General features: G+C 32.9%; 1 protein-coding gene across 7 annotated transcripts in view; it reads right to left on the minus strand.

The window, feature by feature from the left end:
- Nucleotides 1–749: 749 nt before the first annotated feature.
- MATR3 (matrin 3) overlaps nt 750–18360 on the minus strand; it is a 38853-nt gene continuing 21242 nt past the window's right edge. For 3 of the 7 annotated variants that reach the window (XM_043465366.1, XM_043465367.1, XM_043465368.1), the window contains 14 exons: nt 15787–16884; nt 10922–10983; nt 9810–9851; nt 9340–9452; nt 8870–8922; nt 8309–8434; nt 7691–7816; nt 7337–7504; nt 6417–6548; nt 5711–5754; nt 5235–5610; nt 3468–3834; nt 2887–3008; nt 750–1813 (listed from right to left, as the gene is read on the minus strand). In XM_043465366.1, coding sequence (XP_043321301.1) covers nt 1763–1813; nt 2887–3008; nt 3468–3834; nt 5235–5610; nt 5711–5754; nt 6417–6548; nt 7337–7504; nt 7691–7816; nt 8309–8434; nt 8870–8922; nt 9340–9452; nt 9810–9851; nt 10922–10983; nt 15787–16698 — 2694 coding nt within the window. In that variant the 5' untranslated portion in view covers nt 16699–16884 and the 3' untranslated portion in view covers nt 750–1762. The remainder of the gene's footprint in view (nt 1814–2886; nt 3009–3467; nt 3835–5234; nt 5611–5710; nt 5755–6416; nt 6549–7336; nt 7505–7690; nt 7817–8308; nt 8435–8869; nt 8923–9339; nt 9453–9809; nt 9852–10921; nt 10984–15786; nt 16885–18360) is intronic. The other 4 variants (XM_043465369.1, XM_043465370.1, XM_043465371.1 and 1 more) reach the window with 2 other exon arrangements.

The following is an 18360-nucleotide window of genomic DNA, read 5'->3' on the forward strand; positions in this document are numbered from 1 at the left end:
ATTTCTACTTTCCAAACCCTAGCAAATGAAGATATTAAACATTCTTTTCTACACCTTGGTATATCTAACAAAGTAGGTAGGACCTATGAAGAAAAGTTGACAAAAAACAAGGGATTCCATTGTACACAAAATGCTCTGTATAGCTACTGTTAGTTAAACAGTTGGAATTAAAAGTTGGTAATTAGTAAAGGTCAAAATTAAACTGAAGTAAACTGGCAAGGATTTTTTGTGCATGTTACATTAAAGTGTCATTTTCCCCTCAGTGGTAGATCATAAAATTTCTTCCATTTGATACATCCTTTAATAGAGCTAAGTGGTTCAAATCCCTTAAATTCTTTTTAAATTAAAAATTTGCTTGACAATAATCTTTTAAATCAATTATCTCAACATATTTTGAAAGGCTGATAGAACTAATTCTTGTTATTCCATGTAATTTCCAAGTTTATTGTTAACACTTTAGACATGTCTAAACATGAGCTTTTGTCGTTTGTCACCCTTAGCATTTTGAACTCCTAAGGTCTGAAAAAACTGTAACTAGTCCAATTTTTAGTTATGTAACAGGAACAAGAAATCCACCAGCACCAAAAGCTTTAAAACTCAGATTTTTAGTAGTAGTTTTTAGAACACTCTAGATTAAAAATGGAATAATTTGTTAAAGCATGCAAGAAAGTGTAACAGTAAATAAAAACCACAACTGTGACAAATATATTGGTTAACACCTCAAACATGTATAACCAATGAACATGGCCTAAGTTTTTGTTTTTTATTGGTACTCACTTAAGAAACTTGAATCCACAGATATAAGCAGTATATAACCAGAAAGTTACAAGTAAACACAGATTATACATGCAAATTTCTGTTCACAAAGGTCACATATGCAAGTATATGAATTAGAAGCGTGCGTCTAAGATTATGGCCAAACTGTTTTTAAAATGCAGAAATGTAAAATTACATCTTGAAAATACAAAGAGATGGTCTACACACTTCAAAAATCAAATGTTGCTTATACCAGATGATGTATGACAGCTACAGGATTCAAGTGACAAGCAATAAGGTCTCAAGAAATTAATACTGGTCAAAGAGAAGGGGAATATTTTTACATTTCACTGAAAATACATTGACTTCTAGAATATGAAATCTAGCAGGAACTTGGGGAAAAAATTACAAAATCTAAAGCCAATTACTTAATATTTCTTATTACCTAAACAACAACATGACATTGAAAGAAAACTGCACCTGCATTTTAATTACCAATCTCACATTAGTGAAGTTCTCCAAAAATGAAACAAAACCAAAAATGCTTCAAACTCCAAATGAAAAGTCTGCAAGGCTCAGATTAAAATGTGGAATGTTTCAGATGAAAGTAATAAAAATACAATTGGTTTTGTTCTTTATTGAATGGAATCAAAAGTTTTGACATATCTTTGAAGCTTGGAACTACTCAATTTCATCTCTCTGAATGCTTCTACATATCCTTCTTAGTGGTGCAAGTGTCTTTAGCATACGAAGTCAGTCTCTACAAAGTATTTCTGTCTGTTACCATTTTGATAAAACAAAAACAATTCTTCATTAACTTAACCGTATATGTATTTTTGCTATAACACTTAACACATGAACAGACATCTATTATCTATTATTTTTCCACTAAAACAAAAGAGTACAATAGTTTTCTTCTAACTATCAGTATTGTATTTAAAAAAGGTTAACATTTAAAAACAAAGAACCATTATTTTCTTTGAAATCATTAAGCTTCTTGCACATCTCAAACTTCCTTCTTCTGCCTGCGTTCCTCTGCCAATTTATTCAGAAATTTCTGAAAAGAAAAGAAAAAGTTACAAGGATTAAGTCACCTTAGTGAAACATAACAAATGGATTAACTACAAAACAAAATATTCTAATTGAAGTTTAGGGACCTCAGTCTAATTTAACTATAACCTTGTCAATATTTGTACGATCCAGTTATTCTTATCAAGCAGGTATAAAACTAAACTGGACACCACAGTAAGGCATGGGAAAAGAAACAGTAAAATATGAAAAAGTTACTTCAATGTGCAATTAAGACTAACTTACAAAGATGAGAAAACAAAGACCAAAATACGCACATAGAATAACTGCTGCTACCCCCCAAGATTAAGATTAGTTAAATGACATGTATTTAATTCAATGCCCCTTCTTCTAAGACAAAAGGACAAAATATTATTAAATTCCTGCTACCACTGAAAATAACCACTGTCCTTAATACTCTAGCAGCTTTATATTATAAATCAGTATCATCTTTTTTTTAACTCCTACTTTCAAGTTCTCCCTCATCTATTTCAATACTTGGTCCTTAAGCCACTAACTAAAACACCAAACTTCGAAATATCCAAACAGAAATTTGTTATTCTTTATTATGTTGTGCTTTATTAATTTTTCCTTTTACCTGTATATCCTTTTGGTCATAATACTTCACTGAAGTGTCATTATTAAAAAAATAATTTAAAGTCAATGTAAAAATCATTAAGCATAAAGGGATATGGCACTTTAAAGTTGAAAAAGGCTTTGTAGTATTTCACTGGACTTTCAGGCCTCCAGTATTTTCCAAATTAGAGAAATTACAGTCTAATAATCATTTGAGAATACTCAAATAACTCTTAATTATACAACAGAATTTGTAATGTTTAAATCTATAAATTTTGAAATTATTGAATTATCATTTAGTTAAGAGTATATTCTAGAAAGAGGTTTTAGCAGATGTTTCCAGAGTTCATCAAACTGCTCAAGGCCCATCAATAAAGAATGTTATCAGGATAAAGCGTGCTGGGTCCACAGATGGTACTGGTCCATAAACTTACGTGACTTGTTAGTTTTCACAAAAGAACTCTCCTCTTTTAGATTCAGCCTTACCTTTAATTTCTGATAATGAGGAAGGCTGCTGCAATGAGTATTCTTTGCAACTTCTTCATTTGTATAAAAGAGTGAACACAGCTTACAGTAAAACCCTGTTTTAGGTATCACATAGTCTATACCTAGAACACAAACATACATTCTTACAAATTCAGTAAACTGAAGGTTTTAATAGTGTTCTCAAATCTTTTTTTCCTGTCAATATAATTTGAATGAGTTAACAATTGTGACATGTCCAATATAGCCTACGCTAAAACAAAGCAAAAACCATGACATCGTTAATAGCTTGTATTTAATTGATGTTTAAGGGCCCACACCTAATCGTTCTCTTAAAAATGTTGAAATAGAACGGTGAACAAAACAAAAAGCAATGTGAAATTCTCAGAAAATTTTATGAGGAGAAAAAAGAACATATTATGGAATGGTAACGAAAAGAGGAAAAAAGAATGCTTCAAGTAAGATTTACAAATTGTTCTACATAGAACTTCATGTTATCAGAGTTTATGTAAGACCAATTAAAAAATATCTTATAGTAAGAGTTCGGGGAGGGTGAGGGGGAATAACAAAGCCTCAAATCTCACCAACAGGAACATTGGGTTGATATGGTCCAATTCTATACTCATCTGGGATTGTATAGTCCTCCTTGTTTTCATCACTTTGGCCATCTGCGTTTTCACTTGTATCTTTGTTGGGATCATCAGCATTCTCAGCAGATTCAGCACCTGGCTCTGTATTTTCCTCATTTTTAATTCCATTTTCCAACGCTGCTTCATTTTCTTGGTCAAGTTCCTCGATCTTGTCCACCTTAATTTCAACCAAACCATCATCATTTTTGTCACCAGATTTAAATGCCATGCCCGATTTACGAAGTTTCTGAAGTTCCGAATCTTCCTCATCACCAACCTCATCTAGAGTGACAAAACCTTCCATATTCCCTGGGAAACGACGCTGTTAAGAAAGACAAATTTACTCTGCAACAATTATCCTGCAGTATCCCTTCCATTTGCTTTACTTGAAGGGAAAGGGATAGCGTCTTTGCCTTCATTTTCTCAAAAAAAAAAAAAAAAAGTGTCTTTTCTTTCTCTCCCCCCAAATTTACTAGTCTTAAAAAAAAAAAAAAAAAACTTAGCTTGTTTTAAAACTAAGTAATCGAAGGCTTCCCTTATAAAAGAGCAGAAAATAAATATGAGGACATTTATACTCTACTTTGAGACTTATTATGCTGTAAGATAATCAGAGAGCTGATTTCATGAAGTATCAATACGTTGAATGATGTCCTTCAAAGAAGGTATCTTATGGTGCAACTCTTTTTATCACTGTGGTTTAAAAATCAAGCTCTGGAACGTAACTGCTTAGATTTAATTTTTGGCTCTGCCACTTGTAAGCAGTATGACCACAATCTACTTAATTTTAACATGACTCAATTTCCTCATTCATGAAATATGGATAACAAGCATCTGTGGCATAAGGTTATTGTAAGAATCAGTTAAGTAGCACACACAAAGAGATTAGGAAAATTGATGGCACATAATAAATGCTCAATTATCAGCTCTTAAGAGCACATAGTACTACATAATTATCATCTATTTCAGCCAGAAAAAGAACCTCAAGGCTAACTTATTTGACCAAGCCATCAAAATTTAGAGGTAAATATTAAGTTTTCTGGTAGCTGAGTATATCTTAGAAGGAATGAATGAAAGAGGATTATAATAATCTCATTTCAAGACATTTACCTTATAGGGTTCTAAAGGCATTGTAATGCCCTAATCTTTAATGGAGATAGTCAAGTACACCATGGGTCTTCTGATTTACTATTCTTTTACCATGTATGTATTTTTATATTGCTATTTGCCTTACTTTAATATGTGACATGTGCTCTGGGAAAAAATGTTTTAAAACCTATTAAGTATCTAATCAAGGTTACATTTCTATAATAGGAAAATTCCTTAAGTTCTATCATTTTTGACATAACGTTTTAAGTGTCCTGGGTCAGGTCAGTTAACTTACTATAAAATCCATACCCCATGTTTAAAAAAACAAGCTGGACTATAATATAAAGGCTGCCTACTATTTACACACTACCACTACCAAACAGAATCATATATAGCTTTAAGTCGTTCTCCTTTGTTACTAAAAAGTTCTCTTTGTGAACTGACATTTTCCTACTGCAGTTTAGTCCTATTCAATCTATGTATCGCAGAGTTTAGATTTCAATTTTTTTTAGTGATTCCTATCTATTTCTTCCTAATATAAGTGACTAATTCTATTAAATGTGACCCTAAGATAAATAATTTGAAACACTGATCTAGTTTTCTACTGAAATAAGTCAACATAAAACCTTCTTTTACCTTCTTAAGCTTTTTCTTTGCAGCTCCAGAAGCACTGGCATTTCCATCTTTTTTCACAGCTTTGTCTGAAGGGTCTTTTTTCCCATCAGATGCCACATCCCCTAAATTAGCAAGATCTGTTTCATCTCCCACTGAACTGCCACTTTCTAGCAGTGCTGCTGCTTCTTCTTCATCTACAAGTAGCTCATCTTCAGATTCAAGAAGCATGTTAGGCTCTTGTTCTGCCTGGTCATCCTTTGTATCTTTTTCACCATCTTCACCTGACTTCTCTTCTTGTTCTTTACCTTCAGCAGTACTTTCAGTCTTCTGGGAACCATCTGTTTTGGATTTCTTATCACTTGGAGATTCTTTGCCATCTGGAGAGTAAGATCTTTTCCTGAAACCAAAACATACACCTGAATTAATTCTACTGAGTTGGAAAACAAAGATTTAACATACTAGTGTATACAGAGACACACACACACAAAATGAATTACCGGGATTTATCTTTTTTGAGTAAGTCAATGCCTCTGTTGGGAATCTAAAAGACAAAATTTTGCCAGTTACATAAATGTATTATTAGATTTCGTAGAGTATTTAATTATCCAGTTAACTAATAAACGATGACCATCCTTTATATATCAACTAACCTTATTTAAACCATACCTAAGACTGTAACCTGCCCTAAAGTTATTAATTCATTACAACCAACATTTCAAGGGAAGTGAATAGTAAGTTTGTTGACAAAGCTTTTCAAATAAAACCTTAAGTAAAACAGATAAAAACAAAGATACTTTATACAGACATCAGTTTAAAAACTTCTGTATTAATGAAGACCAGAAAAAGAGAAAAGATTACTCTCTTTCAATAACTAAATCCTATATATGTATTAATTATTTACTTATTTCTGGTCATGCTGGGTCTTTGTTGCTGCGCTCTGGCTTTCTCCAGTTGCAGTGAGCGGGGCTACTCTTCGTTCAAGTGCTTGGACCTCTCACTGTTACAGAGCATGGCTAGAGCGCGGCTCAGAAGTTGTGCACAGAAGTGATCTTCCCAGATCAGGGATTAAACCTGTGTCCCCCACACCACCAGGGAAGTTCCTAAATCCTATATTCTCAGCATGTAAAAATGCTAATAAAAATGTCACGGCTTGAAAAGCATGAAAATAAGCTTTATAAAGAACCTGAATCAAACACTACATACCCTGAGTACCAATTTTTTGTATTTTTCAGACAGGTCAACTTTTACACATCTCCCTTGAAACCAAAGGGCCTTTTTCAAACAGTGGTCAACCATTGCCATTGCATCTTCTCTGGTTTCCATCTCAATAAAGGCCTGGGGCAAGAAAAAAAAGAACAAAAAATTAATTAAAAAGGAAAAGTTTGGAAGGATACGCATGAAGCTACAAAAAGGTTAACAAAGAAAAGATGCTCTACTTACCATTAATTTTAAAAATGAAATATAAATATGAAATAACTTAATCCATCTATTAATTAAATTCACATCATTTTGAAAAGTCTGTAATATCCAGTGTTTATAAAGCTCTTACAATGCTAGTATACGAGTACTATTTTTTGAAGAGCATTTGGCACCGTCAAAGAAAAGAAAGCAAGTATCAGGATCCACAACTTCAATTCTGAAATTGTATCCTTCAATTATATGCATAAATTCACACGCCACAAAATCCACAGCAGCATTAATGGCACAGCCAAAAAAACTAGCATCTCTAATATCCATTAATTAAAGAAATTAATTAATTAATTAATTAAAGAAATTCATCACACTTTACTCAATGGAATCCTGTGTGAAGTGGAAAGTAAGTTAAATATAATCCCATTTGAAGTAAAGGGGGAAAGTATACTTATATACACAAAGGAAGATCTTTGGAAGCAAACTCTGGAAATAATATTAGCCAAACTAGAGAAAAAGATCTTTACTTTCCACTTTATTTTCTCAATATTCTTGAATATCTACTATGACTTTATGATAAGAAAGAACCAATCCACTTGGATTGGCTGCCAAATTACTCCCCTACCCCCTCACTAAAAATGAGGATGTTATAAAACAAAAACTTAAAAAACTTTGAGAAATAATCTTTTTCAAAACTTCTACATGTATATTACCTGACTTTTCATCCTCATCAGTATATAATTCTTTATTTTCCCATAAGGCTCAGCAAGCTTGAGGACAGCACTGTCAGAATAGCCAGAATGAGGTAAGTTGCTGAGATGTATCACCCGTCCAAGCTCTTGTTTTTGATCAAACTTCTGGTCTGGCTTCCCTTCAGGTTTCTTTAATACACAGGAGGGAAAAAAAAAAAAAACAGAGGAAATCAAATGTTAGTAAGTATGCCATAATTATTAGTCAAGATTATCCTAGATATTAGCAACAATTTTAAATAGCTGTAAGTTAGTAAATAGTAAAATGAATACATTAAATAACGGGTGATACCAATCTGGAAAAATAGAGATTATTACCTTTATTCTCTTATACTTCTGGGATAAATGAACTCTCACTGGCTTGCCAAATACTAATGCTGGGGTGGTTGTATAATAATCCACTGCAGCCTGAGCATCTTCTGTGGTTGCCATTTCAATAAATGCCTAAAATTGAAAAATATATAAACATTTCCAAAAAACAACCCAATTCCACACTGTCCAAAGTCTTTCCAAAAATATTTAATCATTAAATAGATATTTCTATTTTCAAGAACCTGAGAGAAAAATAAAATCTCTAATTTCTTATTTTATAAGATCATCTCAGACTATTACTTTCATGACACTATCACTTATTATGCCTACTGAATTTGAAACAATAATTTGGCACCATTTGGGTAAAAGTTTGAAATGTTTTTCCAAATAATTATGTTTCTATGAACTAAAGACAATGTAACTGCTTAAGAATCCCAATTTCTAAAGTTACTAATAATCTATTAGTACTAGAATTTATTATTGATTAGCTCAACTATTGGCCCTTTCCATCATTACATCCCACATTGATGATTTAAGCTAACATTCTTTTTTCTAATACAAAATAATGTATTCTCTTTAGGATATACTTTAGTGATGAATAAATACTACACACTTAACTCATACCTCATTTATTTTATTTAGAATAAGATGATTTGAAATAACTCCAAATGGTTCCACCAGTTGTAATAGTTGATATCTCAAGTTTTTCCCTCGCTGGAAATCCATGATGTGAACAACTCGGCTAGTTTCCTATTCATTAGTGAAAAACCAAGTTAGTAAATAAATTTCTTTAGAAGCAATACAAAACAGTAAAATATTAAATCTTTTATAATCTACAGTCAATCAGAACAAATTAAGCAAGTATTTAAAATATGTCACTGGGACAAGCCTCATAGTTTCAGAAAAGAGTGTCTGTACTGATATTTAAATCAACTACTGTTATATAATTAGATGGCAAACTTAACTTTGAATCAAGGTGAAATCTCTAGACTGTGGACATATGAAAACAAAGTTTTAACTCTTATCAGAACCACATATAAAGCCTACTGGTTTTCAAACTAAAGAAATCTTTCTATAATAAGGACTACAACAGATTCAATTAGCAAGGATTCAAGTCAAATTACATTTCCCCAAAGAACTAATAAATACAGCTAATACAGTAAAAGCAAGAGCTTTATTACTGACCACTCTGCCTTTCTGCATGTGTCTTGGTCCTTGCAGGTTTCCGTTTCCAGCACCTTTATGGGGAAAAAAAATATTTCAGTCTTAAATTTAAGTATACTTGCCCTACCAGGCTATTTTATTTTTTTAATTTTTTAATTTTTTTTTTTTTATTTATTTGGCTGTTCCCGGCCTTAGCTGCAGCATATGGGATCAAGTTCCCTGACCAGGGATTGAACCCTGGCCCCCTGCATTGGGAGCACAGAGTCTCAGCCGCTAGACCACCAGGGAAGTCCCCTACCAGGCTATTTTAAATGAAAACCAGACATCTCTCCAACAAGCAAAAGGACATTACAAATACATGAGTATCATGTATTCTCATGAAATGTCATCTTTGAGTTACATTTCAATGACACTTCTTTTGCCTAAAATCATTGCATTTAATCTTTATGATAAAAGCTCTTAGGAAAAGGTAACATGAATTTCATAGTCACCCAGATTTCCTCTTGGTCCAACTGCTGGTCCCCCAAGATGAAATGATGGGGGTGGAGGTCCCAGAATTCCCGGTGCTGGGTTTGTAGATTGCTGCAACATGAATGGATCACCCCTGGGAATGTGAAAACATAAAATACAAAGTATGAGAAAGAGGTCCATCAAAAATAACTAAAATTTACTGCTAAACACTCCTTGTGTGACTATGATTTCAATATTTGGGGGCATTTATGCATGAAGTAACTAGAGGAAAATCTATAATAAAAAAATAAAAATTACTACATAAAATAGTTTCTAAAAACTATTTCACCCATGGTGACTTTTAACAAACTCATATTAAATAAAGAAATTAAGAAAATATTGAAAAAAAAAAAAAAAAAAAAGAAAATATTGTTATGAAATGTGAAAAACTTAACCTGAATTCCTTACATTGATCTCCTTTACAAACAATAGCTTAAAAAATTTAACTTACATTGTGTGTCCTGTATCAGTGTCAGGATTCCATTCTGGGTAGCTTTAAAAAGATCAGAAAATTAACTTTAAAATAAAACTGCTCTTTTCACAAAGTAGCCTTGTTTGGCCTTTAAAATAGATTTATTAGTAAAGTTATACAGCAGTGTATGTGTTAGAAATATTACAGTTTAAAACACGTCATACAGATACTTCCAAAGGAAAACTTCAAATTAATCCAAATGAAGGAGAATTAACTTGTTCTGTACTGCTTAAAAATGTTAAGTAATGTAAATTGCAATTAAAATACCTCCCTTATCTGTTTTTTTTTTTTTGGGGGCGGGGGTTGTGTGTGTGTCAGGAAGGGTCACACGACTTGTGGGATCTTAGTTCCCTGACCAAAGATTGAACCCTGCCTGGCCCACGGCACTGAAAAAGTGCATGGAGTCCTAACTACTAAGCCTCCAGGCATTCCCTATATTTGTTAATTCACAAAGAGAAAAAGTGCTATATGAGGGAATGGAAATATGGGTTATATAGGGAAACAAAGATTGACCACAGATATTTTTTTCCTCCAACATTAAAAACAAAGAGCAGAGCTGAGTTCTGGCACTAGACAGAAAGGATAGCCATAGCACGGTGTATGTGAAAATGGCCACCCCAGTGAACAATGGGTTTCACGTTGTTTAGGTAGGGAGATTCTTTACAAATTCTATTCTAGCAGCTTAAACTCCATCACAAGTGTCTCAAAAGCAAAAAATACATCCTGAAGGGTTTTGCTTGAAAACTTGTTACTTCTAGTATAACTTCCCCCTTTTCTTCAAGGAAAATAAATACTTTCTTTATTCTTAAGAGCACATATTATTGTTACTGAAAATGCTCTTATGAATCGACTGTATGTATCAATGGCGATCATTAGGTCTCTTAAAAATTCTTTCAATTTTAAATAACAAGGTACTACTACCACTCCATCTAATATTCCATGTATAATTCCAGACCTAAACATTGCTGGACAGTGTCAACTATTCAGTAATAACAATGTGGATATTACAAGTAAAGAATGAACTCCCCGAAACCAATCAATGGCTGTTTCTGACAGTTAACTGATGCTTTAAAGGTATTTCAAACTCCTACATTTCAAGAAGAAGCTGGCATCGACGACTGTGACTTGCTCCATTGATATGTTGACTCCACTCCTGTAGCAAAGTAAATTAGTAGAATTAACAAAACTAAGATTTCTTTTCAACCATTCAAACTCTAGGATGTTAATCTATATGTCTATATGCAATTATCATAAACTGAACACCTGACCATTCACTAACCACACTTATTTAAAACCATTTCTCTGAATCCTTGTAGCTTCATCCTGCCCTCAAATACGCCATGCACATTCTTGGAAAAACTGGTAACTTGGTTAACAAACTAACAGACCTGACAGGGAAAAGATAAGAGTTAATAAAGATGAAGAGTAGTAACTGACTTTGAGATCAGTAGGCATATTAATTTCTGCTGTAGACAAAACTGAAGTTTTATTCACATATTATTAGAATTGCTTTCACAGAACTCTGATAAAATATCCATGCTTATATCACTTTTTAAGAAAATGTATACTATAAGTATGAATAATTAGTTAAAAAGCGTATATTTAGTTTCATCCAGCCTTTGAGGTATGTTGCAAGTGTACTATAGCCACAGAAAGCGAAGTTGATTCAACAGGAGTGACTTTTCTAGGAAAACACTCCCCAATTTATCAAAAAAACCTAAGCTCCCATTGTATTTCCCAAAATTAGAGAAGTAAATTTCAGGAATGTCCATTTCTAAATTTTAGGAAGGAAAACATTTTATTTCTTCAATATTTGATTTATGATTATTTTAAATTTTGAAGGGATTACTTTTTCCTTTACTTTATCCAAATAAACTATCCTTTCTTTAAAAATCCACATGTAAATGATTAGCATTTTAGGCAATATAAGAGGAGTTAGGAAAAGTAGGCTTTGCTGCCAGACTGCTTAGGTTCAATTCCCAAGGTACCTACTAGATGTGAATCCTTGGTACAAGTTATTTAAAAACACTGTGGTTCAGTATCTTTCTAGGGTTTTGTGGAAAGTAAATGAATAATAAAGGTAACCTGTTTATTGGAACATTGCCGGGCACATAAAAAGTGCTAATAAGAAACTTTTTAATTAAAAAGGAAGAAAAGCAACTATTATTACACTGCTTATAAAGCTATCTTGTTTTACAATCCCCACTTTACAAGTATTATTGTTTCACAAATTCTCACAAAATAAGGCAACTTTTCCAAGACTCATACTACCTGAAACATTAGAAAGTCCTTAAGAGGGAGTCTCACTTAGAGCTGAATTAAAGGAACCAAATTATAAGAGATACCATTCTGAAGTTTTAAAAAGTTAATTTATAAATGGAATCTAATTTTTAAAAACCTACAGTTTGAGTGTTTACACACATTTCTTTGCCCTACTAAAATTAACTGAAATTCTGTGAATGAGGTAAAATGGAACATTTCAACAGAATGGTACTGCTAAGAACTTGGGGAGCTATCTTTCAAAGTTAGACTGTCTTTATGGCTAACAGTTAAGGAACTGGAAGAGATCTGTCCAGCTGGCTCTATAACCAAATGTTTGGGGTATAAAAACTTTCTATTTGCAAAGCAACAGACCACTGACTTGTTGGAAGCCACTTTAAAAATGGCTGTAATCAAGAGGCACCACAGGCAAAGTTCACAAAATTCAGAAGGATTAAACAAATATGTTAACCAAGAATTTTAAAGAACACTATTCAGATTTAAAATATCCTTGAGAAACAGTGTGTTCAGAGAGGAGTAAAAGTTACCCTACTAGGCATGCTTCTAATTAATAGGAGATGGTAAGGCTATCTAGTAGACCAGAAGTTATTTATATCCAATCCCCCATGATCTTTAAGGGTTCAAACTTTTGAAAGTGTGGCTGGTCTTACAAAGTACTAGAAGGAAAACCAAGATCAAAGAATCAGTTATACCTCCCAAACCCACCCATTATTAATCTGCTCTACCATAATGGGTTTTTAAAAAAAATCTGTATCCTTGGATTCTACATTGAGGCAACACTCAGATTAATAAAGAATAAGGATTCACTTTTTGAATTCAGAAGTTCTGCAGGAAAAACTACATTCACCTTAATGTCATTGAGATACCTAAATTATATAAAGAAAGGATAATTTGGAAAAGCACATGTGGAATGGCAAAATGAAGTTAAGAATAACTTAAGGGCTTCTAGAAAACTAAAAAGAAAAATATGAACTGAAGTGACAAGACAGCAGAAGGGCTGTAGTGGCCAGTTTTCTTTAAGTGAAAGGAATTTTGAGGCAAGTTTGAGGCTGTGTAGAAAAGCAACTTGACGTTGTAAAATGACCTAGAAAGAAATAAAAGCAACATCATCACTGAACGTTACTTAAAATATCAAAAATAATGTCAGATGTTTTTCCCCTAAAAGACTATTCATAGTAAGAAGAAGTTTTGATCATGTAAGTTATTTAATGTTACCACTAAGTGAAAAGAACAGATTTTCCAAGTTATGCAGCAATACCAGAGAGCAGGATTAAATGTTTTAAAAATTTTCATTATCTACTTTCACAAGAATTTTCTCTAAACTCAGTGATTCTATATCAGCTATAAATTAAAAAGATCCCTACCAAAAGTGAGCATTTATTTTTTCAATAATGAAGACACCTAGAAAACATTAGCTAAGTTAAGGTAACTATATTAAGAGAATCCAGGTGTTAAAACTTCTTACAATCGGTACAATTTACAAATACTACAAATTTTGAAAATCAAAGGGCCTCTAAAGTAACTGTTTCTAAATTTGCTAGAGTACATGCATTTTTGCAGATTAAAAGTATCTCTTTACTAGGTAAGGTGCCTTACTCTTGAATCCAAAGTTTCAAATATTCAAAAATGTTCTTTGGCCAATTTAGATCCATTTACTATCATTATTTATTAACTGTTCAGGAACTAGAAGGCAGTAAACATCTGGATAGAAAATAATAATATACAAAAATAGAAACTTTTTCTGATTCAAGTCCTTCTTGATTTCCTTTTGTGTTCCTTTACTGAATTGTTTTCCTATATGTAAGCGGCAACATTAAGTTACTGCTCAGTCAGGATGGAGAGACTTCCAACAGCAGCTTTTATTTTATGATGACTCCAGTAGCAAAGATTAAGTCCCTTAAGATCATTTTCATTTGAGAAACTGTAACTAGCTATCTTCCTTGGAATTTAGAGAACCTGAGAATATTTCTCATACTGTCATTTCTGCAAGCAGGCAAGAAGTAACAGAAAATATCTGGAGTCACCAAAATTTAATGGATCTTTTCATTAAATCATTTCATACCAGATCTAAACCTTGACGTTGAATACTGAACAAAAACTAAATCCTATGATATACTAAGTGTATCCAATAAATCTGAAAAAAGAAAACACCAAAATACTTACTAATATAATTCCCTAACTTTTATGAGTTTGTGGTTCCATGTCTTACATTAAAATTAATCTATGAATGTAAATTTACTATTTGAAATTATTTTGACATGGATTAAAGAATAAAATATTCCTTGTGTACTTAAACTATTACTTCAGAAGATTTTTGTACTATAGATATATATACATGTATTTTTAGCTAGAAATCACTCTTTAAAAAGATATTTTTCAAAATACTCTATAAATTCAAACAATATAAGAAGTCTCTTAATTATCTCAGACAAAAATATTGAGATCTAAACACAGAAAAGGGATTGAATGGTAAGACTTTTAAAAAGATTAAAAACAAAATCTCTAATGACTTACATGATTTAGTTTACTCAAAAATCAACTCACTTAAAAATGCATTTAAAGGGATAGATATGAAAAGAAAATGACCTTTCCAGATGTTACTGTGAAGAAAAAACCCTGTAATAGCAACCATCAAATCAGTTTCATGGCAGCAACATGTTCCAATTAAGTACAGCACATCAGGAAAAATGGATGGTCAGATTACAGATCAAGCTAGTGGACTGCTATAATGCTGACTTTAAGTCAACTGCACTGTATTTTGTTTTGGGAAAAAAACAGTGCGAATGATTAGCATTGAAAACGTTGAAAGAGAAAGGACAATATATTTAAAAGGGCATTTTGAAAAAGTTCCCATTTTGCCAGATGTGATAATTAAAGCAAAGGAGAATTAGATTTCTTTTCTTCAAATGAATATACCAGAAGTCTAAGTCAGAAAAAGAATATGCTTATGAGGAACACAGAGCAGGATACTGCAGTAGGTGAATTTCCCAAGTCTCTAAAGGGATAGATGCAATATGGGATAATAAAAAGTGAGTTTTGAAGTATGTTTAAGAAAGTTGTGGAAAAGGAGAAAAAAAAATGATGAAAAATTTCAGTTACAGCATGAGAGTTTGTGTTAAAGGGAAATTAAAAAAGAAGAATGAACTAATCTAAAATATGAAATATACTGAAACAAAGACCAGGGCTCTACATTAACTCTTTCCCTGTAGCCACAGATAAGGAAAAAAAGAGAATTGTTCAAGAATGTATCTTTACTACATACGAATCAGTAATTAAGACAGATGGAGAGCTGATTATCTAGCATCCTGAATGGCAGAGCACATTGACTGCAAAAAAACAGAAAAATACTTAAAACAGTTCAACAAAGCAGACAAAAAAACCTGCTTAAATATACGATTAAGAAGAACATATTGATGCCAAAAACCAACAAGATAATTCCAGTGGATGACAGCTTTGTGGCCAGAAGTAATCTATGCAGATTATATTAATGTAAAGCCCTGGTTTAAAATGCTCAAAAACAATTACCTTCCAAATAAAGTAAGTGTTCTCAAAAGTATAAAAATTCTTGATCAACTCAATGTCATCAGACTACAGATTCAGAATACAAGATATAAGTAAATACAGAATAGGCACTACAACGTAAAAGAAATTAGAAGTATCTGTTGCATTAACTCACCTTATTAGAATGAACTGGCAAATCACATATAGAGCACAGATGGGGATAACCCTTCGGTAAGAGTCCATGGAAGTCTTCAATATTGCTACTTGGAGGAGCGCCCCTCTTTTTCTCAAAGAGAGATCTCTCTTGTAAGGGGCCAGGACCACGTCCCATTCTCTCATACTCACTGTCAAATTTATGATAGTTATGCGAGGTCTCACCAAAAAAAGAATCATCCCTACACCTTTCTCCATCTCTTAATCTGTCATCTTCATAATCCATTCTGTCATAATAACCAGATTCTTGAGAACGACTTCCATGGTCATAATCAAGCACTGGGTTGAGACTAGGACCACGATCATCAAAACTATCTCTTCTAAAGTGCCTTTTTTCTTCCCAATCGTCCCTAGGTACTCTGTATGGTGGCTCCCGTGTAGCAGATCTGCCATCTCTACCATAACTCAATGTAGGGCCTTCTTCAGTTCTCCTCCTTTTAAGCTGCAGAAGGATTTGGGGCAAATTCTCAGGAGTAATCTTGTCCTCTGGATAACGACTCAGTTCATCTAAGTCTCTAGCAGACAGACCAAAGCTGGCCAAAATGTTACTGGCCTGGTCTGCATCTCCACGGTGTTGAGAAGACAAAGGGAGCGGACCTCTACTTCCAATGTTAAATATAGACTGCAAATTATGGGAAGAAGTACTAGCAGAAGACAGTGCACTATGAGCTCCTTGTTGATTCAATGAAGAACTCATTCCAAGATTCATTAAACTAGCAAGGCGTGCAGTACCCTGGTTCATCCTTCCAAGAGATGCTGGCATACTTAAAGACTGGGTAGCAGCAGCAAGAAGGCCTATTCCTGCTGCAGACAGGTCACGCCCATGACCCTGTGAGTCCCTACCGAGAGATGACTGCTGGAATGACTTGGACATTGTAGAACTATCTCTTGTCTAGTTTATAGATTAAAAAAAAAAAAAAAAAATTTTTTTTTAAAGATGGCCAAAAAGAAAGCTCAACTAGAAAACTAGGTTAACTTTGCTTCAAAAAATGGTAACGCCAAGAAAAAGGATCAATAAGGACTGTAGAATCTTCTTCAAGCTGAGAACCAGCAGACAACTCTGTAGAAAAATAAGCAATTTTAGTCATAAATCCCTTTAAGTAGATGCCGTTTTTTTTTTTAGAAAAAAAAAAAAAACTTATGCATCATGTTGATTTAAAAAAAAACATTTAAGATCTCAAACTTACAAAGAATTACATAACTTAAACAGATTTCAGATGTATGCAGAGCTTGCATATACTTAAAAAGTAGTCTTTCATGCTAAAGTTTAACTATTAAAGGGAATTTCATACTGAATTTAAAAACATTTCAATTGAAGGGTCAGATGTCTGAATATATCAAAATTTCAATAAAAATATAGATGGGTCTCTTCTTTTAGAAGAAAAATACACCCTATAATATGATGCTTAAGTTCCAGAAGACTAAAAACAAAACAAAAAAAAACCAAGGTCAGCAAGTCAAAGATGAATCAGTTGTATTGTTTTAGAAAATGAGACCTATTAACACTATCAGAAAGAACCAAGTAAAATCACAAGTAACGAAGCTTAAGTGTCAAGTACCTAGAATAAGATCTAAGACCAAACACTACAGTTGAGATCTTTATGCAGCAAAATCAAATTGAGGTAAAGACAGATGTGAAGAAAAATAAGTGACTTCCTACAGTTTACAGATTTCTGCACAAATTTAAGCCAAATAATTAACTGCCTTATTCTGCATCCTCTATCAGGCAGTTGCTTATTTCATTTCTAATCTTAAAAGGTAAGGAGAATCAAATATGGTCAGTACAGAAACAGGAGACTCCCCAAGAACAACCACAAGTACAGGAAGTATAGGTGATTTAAAGAAGTGAAACTCCCCAAGGTAGTAGCCATGAACATTCATTTAATGCTCAGAGCTATAACACCTCTAGAGCTCAAAACAGGTGAAAATGAAACAAGATCTCCCTTACACAGATTTCTGTAAACACAGATTCTTTCACAAGAATAGCCCCATCATCCAGAAAATTTAAATTCTGAATACAATCCCTCAAGATGTGTTTCCTCCAAGATGTGATAGTAACTAAATTACTTTCATTTTTATTTTGTTATTTTACCTCAAAAATTTTTACATAAGAATTCACAAAGCATTTACGAATGATCTCATAAAGTATTAAATGACGTACGTAACTGTCCCTGGTGAAACAATTTTATAATCACAATTACACACAGAAGTTTAATAAGTCTTAAACTGTTTGCTACATAATTCTACTATGTAGAGGCACTGCTCAGTTAACTCATAAGTTTGATCACCCACATACCTAAGCACTTAGTTTAAAACATTAAACTTTATCAACATAAAAACCAGGCAATAATTAATAGTTACAAGTCAATTATGGGACCAACTCCACCAATGACAGATTAAAGTAAGAAAACATTGGACAAAAACAGCAGTAGAAGAACTATAAAAAAAAGTTGCAGGCAAGACTTAGTTAGATTTTACAAAAAGATGTAACAAAGTTAAAAAGACACAGAAATGCTATCAAAGGTGACTGGAATTA

The sequence above is a fragment of the Cervus canadensis genome, chromosome 4, assembly GCF_019320065.1.
Source record: "Cervus canadensis isolate Bull #8, Minnesota chromosome 4, ASM1932006v1, whole genome shotgun sequence".
NCBI lineage: Eukaryota > Metazoa > Chordata > Mammalia > Artiodactyla > Cervidae > Cervus > Cervus canadensis.